Here is a 9,674-nt window from a genome sequence, read left to right on the forward strand (position 1 = left end):
TATTCGTTTAGCGGGCATTGTACGCTAAATCTTCACCACACAATTGCAGTTTTAATCTTGAATCTTTAAATCCGGGGATTGTGAAACCTTAATTTTAGTTGTGTAAACGTAATGATAATTTGGTTGTGATAAATTACGATTTTCAGTTGTTTTAAGTGATTTCGCGGAGCACAAAGCGCACGTGAATTGTTATGAGAAAATTCGAATTAAAATCAAAATTGGAATTTTACGGTGTAAATTGACGGCCGTATATCGGAAATAAACATTTTTACTCACTCTGTCGTAAGCGTAATGTTAAACGTACAGCAGACTGCAATCCGCACAGACACTGCAGTACGATAGCGGTTGGTAATTTCCGGTAATGTTCTGAATACATCCCAGTGGGACGCTCCTAGCCGCAACCCACAGGAAAACATCACCACCTAAACTAAGCATTATAAAATCGTGAAATGGTATGAGGAAGTTCCTGGGTAACCTCCAAAATAGAACGACTGACAAATTAGTAAAATAAGGCACCTCCGAGCACTACAATCACAGGTGCAGAATGCCATAGTATAATACTAACCGGAAATGAACACAGGGCGATAAGGTCGTAGTTTTGTCCCTCCGGTCAGAGTCTAAAAGGATGTGAACGCTTCGTTTAGTTAGCTGGTACACTTCCGAAGAAGAAATAACAATACAGGAAGATAGGAGAGAACCTCCAAAGGACAACCGGAAGTTAGTTGTGTAGCGTGGCGAACCATATCGAAGGGGGCAGCAGCAGTAAAAGCATTCCCAGGATCTAATACACTTATAATAGAGCGAATAGTGTTGTTCCCGCTGGTCAAACGCTAAAATAAATTAAAACATCATATTTTTGATATTAATTTATCAAAAGGAAGGAGAGATCAGTGAAATGTGGAAAAGAAATAGTGAAAGGAAGATCATGAGTGTGCCGAGTTGAACTACGATATAGGGGCGTTATGAGCCCATGTTGACATTTCTATTGAGCACGTGCTCGCAGTTCAGTGTTTTCTCCAAAAGTTCAACCTTTAAGTACTAAAATTCTGATCGTAAACTTTTACGCGCAGAGCTGTTCTCAGGTCTTCAAGATAGTGTGTATTGATTTTGAGGCAAATATGTCGCGTGAAACAGCCAGAGACGAGAAAGTGCCAGAGACGATCAAACCCCTGGCGATGCAGAAAACACTCCGTGAACCAGAACTGCACAAGATACGAGAAGCTCCTGAACTGTATGCAGAACATTGTTGGAAGGAACCGTATGAGCCTGTTCCTGTACAGATCTCCGATGTGGGAGATCTTCTACAATTTTCGGACGAAGAAGTTGGCGGGCAGAAAGAGCAAGCCCTACCAGAAGAGCAAAAGGCAAGTGGCAGCGAAACAGCGTCAAGCAGCATCAATGTGCCCAACGAGTTCTCCGTCAGCATTGTTGGCGCAGTGCCGAAGCGCGTCTTGATTCTTCAACAGCATCTGTTGGAAGAAGAAGAGTTCCGCAAACGTGAAGAGGAACCGGATGAGGACAAGCCTCGTCAGCCAGAGCGACAGAGATTGGCAGCAGAACAATTACGTCTGCGATTGGCCGAGCAGCGTGGCGGAAATTACTACACCGCACCCAAACCGAAACCGAAGGATCTTCCTCTCCCGGACTGGCATGTAAAGTACACCAGTCGCATGACTCCGGAGCAGATTCAGCAACTCACCTACGACAAATTTATGCGTATGTGGCGACGCCAGCAACAGGAACATTACGATAAGATTCTGAGTGGACGAGGTCCAATTGTGAATATGCGTATCCGCGGGGATTTGGTTTTGACTAAAGGGCTGGTAAATATCCCTTGGATGAATTTCATTTTATTTTATTTCACAGCATTCTTGTGTTTATGGGTTATTAACTCTTAACAGTTATTAAGTCATGTTTATTACTTTAGTCCCGAGAAAAGAGCATTCTGGTGTGCTCGCATTCAGTTGTTGCTCTGTGTACAAATTTTATCGGAATTTTATTCAGAAGGACTGTATTAATATGACGATTGCGCTTCTATTAGAATTTTATCAGAGTCTTGTAATATTGGACGATGTGCGAATATATTAAAAATTTACGGAGTCGCCAGTGCGTGACTTGTAGTAAAATATTAGGACCTCGTAACATGCAAGCTCCCAGTGAGGAGGGTTACGAAATAAAGTCTGACTGCCATGTGATTAGCACACCAATTGCGCAGAGGCGCTATAAAATACACAGTCACCATACGAAATGGTGATATAGCACCTAACTTTACACGATTTGGCGCCCGTACGATGGTCAGATTAGTTATTAAAAAACTACGAAATACATGGTAGTTCAGCTGTAATAATGACGACCAGCTTGCAGTGCTTCTACAGTTCGAATCCCACTGAAGTAGAATATTTTGGGAATAAAAACTTATTTTTGCGCATTTTTATATACAGTAACACTGTAAAAACAACTATACTTACGGGGATACTGTTATGCACCCTAAAATATGGAGATTTCAGATGGCCCAGTGTACACGCTAAACGCAAGTCAATCTATGGTCCTCAGGTTCAATACCCAGTGAAGAAAAGTATTTTGTAAATAATATTTCCTTTTTACGAAATTTTAAATTGGAAATATTAAGTTGATCCTTACACTGATAATAATTAACAGTTTAAAAATGTGAAATGCCGAAGTGGCGATGGGTACACGTAACCATTCGTCGGATCCCAGAGTCCCTAGTTCGAAACACAAGGCTGGCAAGAATTTTGTAAAACATCCTTTCCCTTTTATTATTTTTATGGTTCGAATATTTGAATGAACAGTTATGGTGAATTCTGGAAGCGATAATTATGTGAATGCCGCAGTGGCCCAGTCGTAGTAGATTTCTCCAGCCGTTCCCAGGTTGCAGTATCCAACCCATATGCGGATAGAAATTTTGCAAATAAAGTGCTGAAAATTGAGTAGAAAAATTTATTTTTGAGTTTTTGTGGTGATGAACTAATTTTTAATCCGATCTATAAATTCCGGAAACAGTGTGGTGGATTATGCTGAATAAATCACGAAGCATATTGAGCGGAAACTATGGCCAATTAATATCACGGTTTTATCAGAGAAATACATCGGCCGTAAAACAGAATTATCGAGTGAATAAATGGATAACAATTTCCAGTGTTAAAATTATTCGCACGAGTATAAGTAAAATAAGGTCGAACACCCAGAATAATGAACATCCTGTACAGTTAATTGAAAATAACCAGCAAAACGCAGTATTAATCAGAAAACAGAACGAACAGAGAATAGAAGCCAATTACGGAAAGGATCTAGCAGATTTCGCGGTTTTTCCGGTCTGCTCTTCATTCATCCGACGCTTCAAATTGTTCACGCTTTGTCCAGCCCGTTTTAGATTGGTCCGTAACGAATCCGCAATGGCATTTAAAACCTTACCAGTTTCAATTGCGTCTTTCTTAACGAGTTCACTGAATGAAGACACTTCAGTACGGGCGCGAGCAGTCTGCCGAGCCTTAGCAGATTTGCGACCCGGCGTGGAATACTTGAAATTCAGCGGTACGGGCATAGTATGGAGAGAACAGCTCGCTGAAGGGCCAAAGTTGTCCGTCTGATCACCTCCAGTGCTCCTCAAAATCCCGGGACCATCTTTAGCAGTAGACCAGATATCAGCGACGGATAGATCACCGAAACCCTTGCACCCACGAGGACAATCGATAGAATGCGGTTTCATATCGATATCTGCAAGAAGAAAAAAAACAAATTAATTACTGGTGGCGAAAATGTGTTGAAAATATGCATTAATAAAATTATAGCAGAGCTGAATAATTAAAATTAAAATTCTAAGACTTACTCAGAGTGCGGCCGAATTCTGTGGACAGTTCTCCAGCTCCAGTACTTTTCATTTTCACATCCACACAGGGATGAATGAAGAGAGTTCCGTTAGCAGTTTGCAATTGGCCTTGACGGATGAGCATCAATACAGCTCGTCGAAACTCTAGACCGAAATGTTCGATCTTTACGGCGTACGTCGTTCGTAGCCAAACCAGAAGTTCCAGACGATTCAGACCGTACCCAGCTTCCAATAGAATACCAGAAATAGCCATCCGCAGCTTGTATGGTTGATCCACAGTGAGACAGGAGCGTCGACTTCGTAGGCGCTCAGCTTCATTCAAGATGAAACGGCCGTCATGATTCAGTTGCTTCAGCAAGAAGCCAGTGAGAATCGCTTCCTCAAGATACAGCTTAACGCGGGAAGGAATAAACTCGTCATGTAAGGAACTGAGGAAATCTTCCATTCTGACTATGTCGACCATTTCGTTCTTGAGGAAGGCATCCAGAAGGCGCACTTGTACAGCGGCCTTTAACGCATCATAACGTCGAGCTTTAGTAGTTTCTTGGAACTCCAATGGCTTTCGTAGCATCGCTTCTATATCCCCGCGAAGACGGCGAGTACCCATTTGATCGCCGCGCGCAGGATGATCTAAGCAGTACATTGCTTAAAATGTATAGGAACGCAGAAAGTACAGACCACGACAAACAGATAGCACAAGAAACAAGACGGAGACAAAAACACAAGCGGATGAAATTCTATAGCTAATTCGAAGAACCAGATTTAAAATTTCGAATTTGGCAATATTTTCGGTTCGGTAAGCTGTCGCGTGTCAACCGCACAGGCATACAAGTTACAGTGAGATACTGATTGTATCCCACCCTCTGTACGCCTTGCAGAGTACCCGCCTTTAACTGGTCAGGAAATCCCTTAATTCTTGTTTCCATCTTTCAAATGGTAAAAATTTAATAAATTTCTATAAAAGGAACTTTTTCATCCATAAAAACTACCGGGGAGAAGTCCCAGTAAATAATAATCGTGGAATTTAGTAACAGGGAACGAGTGCCTGTTATCGGACAACCGCCCATTGGTGGCAACACCGTTCAATTCAATCAGTTCAGTATTGAAGAGCACGCCGGTCGGAAATTCAGAACTTCAAATTTCTTCCGAGTTCTTCATTGCGCAAAGTGCCATCAGTACAATTCTGTGCATCGGCAAATACATGTTTTAATTTTATGGGTTGTTTACCCCCATCTTTTAAGTTTATTATGTCGCGACGAGCATCTCCTGAGCTTCCAGAAGAGCCCCCTACTTTGCCGCCGTTTATTCCAACTAGACAGCAGCGGGCGCAAGGTATTCATGTACGCAATGACGATCATCCTTTCGGATATCGTCAGGGATCTTCAGCGGATTTGTCGGCGGGCAGAGTGACCAGATCGCATGCTGGCCCATCATCTTTTGGCCCACAGAATGCAGCAGCAAATGCGGTGGATAACCAGCCATCATCGGCCGATACTGCAGAACGGAGTGCCTTGGTTCGTGGCAATGCGCGCGGCGGGATCTTCAATCAGACGCCGGAACAGACGCACTGGCGTAATGCCCAGCCGTCGTCTTCGTCTTCGAATAGCAGCACGCCGCCAGCGAAGGTGAATCCTCGCATTCGGTTGGTTGGTGCCTTCGGCCTGTCGGAAACGAGCAGTGAATCGGAGGGCGAAGATGACGCAGGTACGGCAAGTGTGTCTGTCGACAGACATTATTATTTAAAAACCTTATCGCAGTTTTCGACAGTTTTCAATGAAAGGTATCGTGTAAACTAGTCGATTTATAAATGATTTTAACCGCATAATTTGTTTCAATTTCACACGACATGGCAGCCCGCGATGGTTATAAATTTGGATATTATGGTAGAATTTGAAATAAGGTTTAATACCTACTTTATTGTACAACATGACACACTCAGTTAAAAAACCATCAAAATGTGTCATTCTGCAGTTACACCGCCGCAGCCAGCAGTGCGTCCGATGCGTCCTGGTTTTGCACGACGCACAGGAGTTCCAGAGCGTCCGATTCGACGCAACCGTCAACCACAATTGAACGCTGTGGGTCTGGGACGAGTCGATTCCGAAACGGAGCCGTCATCAGTTGACACGGTCATTCAGAAATTTCCGGATTTAGCCGTTGCTAAAGAATTCGATGAAGCAGCTATCACAGAAGCCCATCACCCTGGCATTGACAAGGATGGTGAGTATTATTCACGGCTCTGGCTTTCGAAGTTTTTATTTTATTCGGGGAAACTCATACACCGCTACGATCTTACGAAATGGACTGACAAATTATCGCGTGAATTATGTTGGGAATTACGACGGCAGTATATTTATGTACATCCTGGTTTTGCTTGTATTCTTAAAGATTTATCCGAAAAGCAAGCGGATATTAAAGCGGCCGTAGAAAAAGCTGCTGAATCGGATAGCGGAAATACGGGAGAATCAAGCAGTGAAACTGACAGTGACAAGTCCGATACGGAAGATAACACCGAACGCGAGAGCGGCAGTACTACGGACAACAGTACTGCATCGGAAATGAGTGTGGAGACAAAGGCAGAATGGCACCGTGTGCAACAAGTTCAAGCAGAGCGGAAAGTGCGCTTCAACCTTATCGGAAGTATTAAGCGAAAGCACGACGAGATGGAGGCTGAAGACGGAAAAGTCAACGGTGAACAGCCAGCCAATACAGCTGTCAGCATGTACCAGCCAGAGCCAGCTGCTGCTACTCTCGTCAGCCTGGAAGAAGAAAAAGACCATGAAACGGGAACGGATACTGAAAATGAGCGCGAGATTTTCGCGGATGCGCTCATAACTTATTCTGATGATGACGATACGTCAATGCCAGATTTCGAGCACCCTCCTATCGTCCCTAAGAAGACGGCAGCGGAAATCGCCATGGAAAATGCGACCTTTGACGAGTTAGTCGCGGTACTCAATGCGGATGAATCGGATAATGTTGATGAAACGGCTGATATTACGGAACAGCCAGAGAGTGCCGAATCAACAGTCCAGGAAGCTGACGAACAGTCGGAAACGGAAGAACAGCAGCCGCTGAAAATCGTCGAGCAAGCGGAAGAAGAAATTCCAGCTGTTAAGGAAGCTGTACCTGATCCAGCTCCAGCGGAATTGCTAACGTAGTGGCAGTGGACATGGCCCCACAAGAAGCAGAAGAACCACGCTCATTGGAGTTGGAATACGGTCAACCAACGCCACCACCGAGCACTATTCTAGATAACAAGGGCATGTTTCCGCAGAATCCGTTTGTGCCATCCATTTTTATTAAAGCTAAGTAATCTGAGCAGTTTAATCGTTGTTACGTTGTGCTTCTTTTGTTGTTCATCATACGCCTATCGTTGTTGCGGAGTTTTCGCTATCTTGAAAACTTCCGTGTTGTTCACAATCTCGCAGTTTGGATCTGTAGTTTTGGACGTCTTCAATTTGCATTTTATCTGATCGGTAAATCGCCTTTTGGCTGATGATCTGTAGTCTTTTGTGAACGTGCCTAGTCTAACAGTTTTTATCGGAAGAGTGAATCTGTATGCAGCCACTGATGACGTAACGGAATTTAAGAGAATTAAAAGAGCTGTAACCGAGAGCTGTGATTGGTCAGAATTGTCGGGAAGTTTCCACACGTACCAGTAGCTATGCAAATCGGTAAATTAGCAGTACAAAAGCGCACACCTGCAGAGTTAATCGGCACAGTGCTGTCTCATTTGAATTTGCACTTTCTCAGCGCCGCACCGGCGTGTTGCAAGTTCTTTCAGTTCCCGGTGTAACTTTTTGTGTTTCTTGTTGTGTGAGCAAAAGGTCATCGTTTTTGTTGTGTGTTATGCGGAGTGATGCCGCCGACTGATCCGATTCGAGCTTTTGAAAAGCTCGTAGATGCCGTTTTCCAATCCTCCCAACAGCACCAACAGCATGGATACCGTAGTGGGTACCACCGTGGCGGTTTCCGTGGAAGATTTCAGTCGCGTCGCGGTCAACATATGCGAGGCCACGGAGGCGACAATCTCCGTCGTGGCCCACCAGCTTGGATTCGTGGAGGCAGACCCCTGGGGCAGCCGCCACCTAATCAGATTGTTATTGGACATGATGATCCACCTCAGCGCGTGGCGGATCCCGGCGTCCCTATGGACGTCGATGCCGCGCAACCTGCGCCGCCGGCTCCACCAGCTGAAAACCCGAAAAATGGACCTGTGGTTCCGCCTGGCCCCGTTGCTTCTCATGCTGATCGGCATCACCAGGAGCGAATAGTGGCTTAAGTGACCTTTTGCCTGTCGCTTCTGTTGTTGTGCCTGCAGTAGCCCCAGTGAGTGTGCAGCCTGTCCCGTTACCGTCGCATCCAGGATTGCCACCGGGTGTAGAACAGTTTGTGTCGCCAGCAGCAGTACCAGTGCGTGACCACTCAGCATCGCGCGATAGGATCGGAAAACCGTCGCATGATTTTTACCGAACTTCGTCGCGGATCAGGAGTTACTGCAACAGAAACACCGCGAAGCAGAGATGGAAAAGCGCCGTAGGATGGCCGAAGAGTCAGTCGCCGTCTGGACGCTGTTTCAGCCTCGTCGAGCGTGGGACAGACAGGATTGTTTTCCTTGGCACCAAGCAGCAGCAAGTGATATGGTAAATTTTTCATTTATTTTTTGTTGATTATTACTGGTCATCGGCAGACATTTTTGATCTTGTTGTTGTTCTGTGATATTACTTGACCTGACCTAGATGTTGTTGCTCTTTTCAATTTTGCTGTTTTGGATTTTTACTGGTATGTGGCGTGTCATTTTCAAGGCCACTGAACTGTTTCTTTCGTGTTTTGTGTGTTTGTTGTTAACGGAAATGGGACAAATTCGGATTAGACCGTCGTCCCAGTGAAGGATTGATCGTACGCAACCCTCAGGGACCCTAAAATAATGAAATGTAAAATCCAAAAAAATAATAAAAACGAGAAAAGTCGTGCAGTTCTGGTTCGTTTGTAATCAGTAGGAAATAAGAAATAAACTCGAAATAAAATCAGTTAAACCGGAAATAAAGAGTACGCACAGTACACTCGCACACTAATCACAGTTACGTTGTAATAGTATAGCGCGCACCTCGCAGTGCAACACAATACACTTGTACGCCGTATCCGCAATTGAACTTATAAATTTTTCACTTCGCAGTAATTTTAATTCCGTGACCAGAGTTGACAGTCTGAACAGTAGTCAGTGCAGTTTTAAATTACACGGATTAATTTTTAGCTATTTGCTCTAGTGTGAGTGTGATATTGTGAGATGGCCCAACGCAAGCGATCTGTTTCGTTCTTTCAGCGTTATACAGCAGATATTGAAGAGAAGCGTGCAGCTAGTGCTCGTGCAGCAGTATCCCTGGAATCCATCAATAAGATTCCTGTTATCGGACATGCATATCGGCGAGGATCTCTAGCCTCTACACAGTTTGGTTCGCCACCGCTGCCGGAACGAACACTGTCGACATCCTCAGTGTTTTCTGCACCGGAACTTGGATACACTTACGCGCAGAAAGACGAACCCAGTCATCAGATGGTTCGTGCCGCTCAGCTCATTAGTAAAGCCATGGATCTAGTGGAGACAGTACAGCCTAAAGATCGTCTGGCTTCGAAAACCTTCATTCGCCAGAATGTGAGTGCTCAGCGTTGGTCGAAAATCGCACCATTGCTGTTTGGAGGAGAAATCGTCGGTCAGAAGCGCAAAGCTCAGGATGAACATGTGGAGCCATACTCAGCACCACCGATTGTGAAAGGATACGCTACCTTCCATCAGCAGCAGTTATCCCCGTTAAAAGAGTCTGAA

The 9,674-nt window shown here is 44.6% G+C and overlaps 1 protein-coding gene across 1 annotated transcript; it reads left to right on the forward strand.

Annotated features, from left to right (window-relative positions):
• Positions 1–5,094: 5,094 nt before the first annotated feature.
• On the forward strand, positions 5,095–7,008 carry LOC129602314 (enolase-phosphatase E1-like). The gene is made up of 3 exons (XM_055501313.1): positions 5,095–5,551; positions 5,819–6,067; positions 6,236–7,008. The coding sequence occupies exons 1-3, from the start codon at positions 5,095–5,097 to the stop codon at positions 7,006–7,008; spliced, it is 1,479 nt and encodes a 492-aa protein (XP_055357288.1).
• Positions 7,009–9,674: the final 2,666 nt, after the last annotated feature.

Source organism: Paramacrobiotus metropolitanus, unplaced genomic scaffold, assembly GCF_019649055.1.
Source record: "Paramacrobiotus metropolitanus isolate TYO unplaced genomic scaffold, Prichtersi_v1.0 Parri_scaffold0000395, whole genome shotgun sequence".
Lineage (NCBI taxonomy): Eukaryota > Metazoa > Tardigrada > Eutardigrada > Parachela > Macrobiotidae > Paramacrobiotus > Paramacrobiotus metropolitanus.

Excerpts from the sequence above, each read along its gene's own strand:
- LOC129602314 (XM_055501313.1), top strand. The coding sequence starts at position 5,095 with ATGTCGCGACGAGCATCTCCTGAGCTTCCAGAAGAGCCCCCTACTTTG. Across the intron at positions 5,552-5,818 it reads GGAGGGCGAAGATGACGCAG|TTACACCGCCGCAGCCAGCA; the intron begins GTACGGCAAGTG and ends GTCATTCTGCAG. Across the intron at positions 6,068-6,235 it reads CCCTGGCATTGACAAGGATG|ATTTATCCGAAAAGCAAGCG; the intron begins GTGAGTATTATT and ends GTATTCTTAAAG.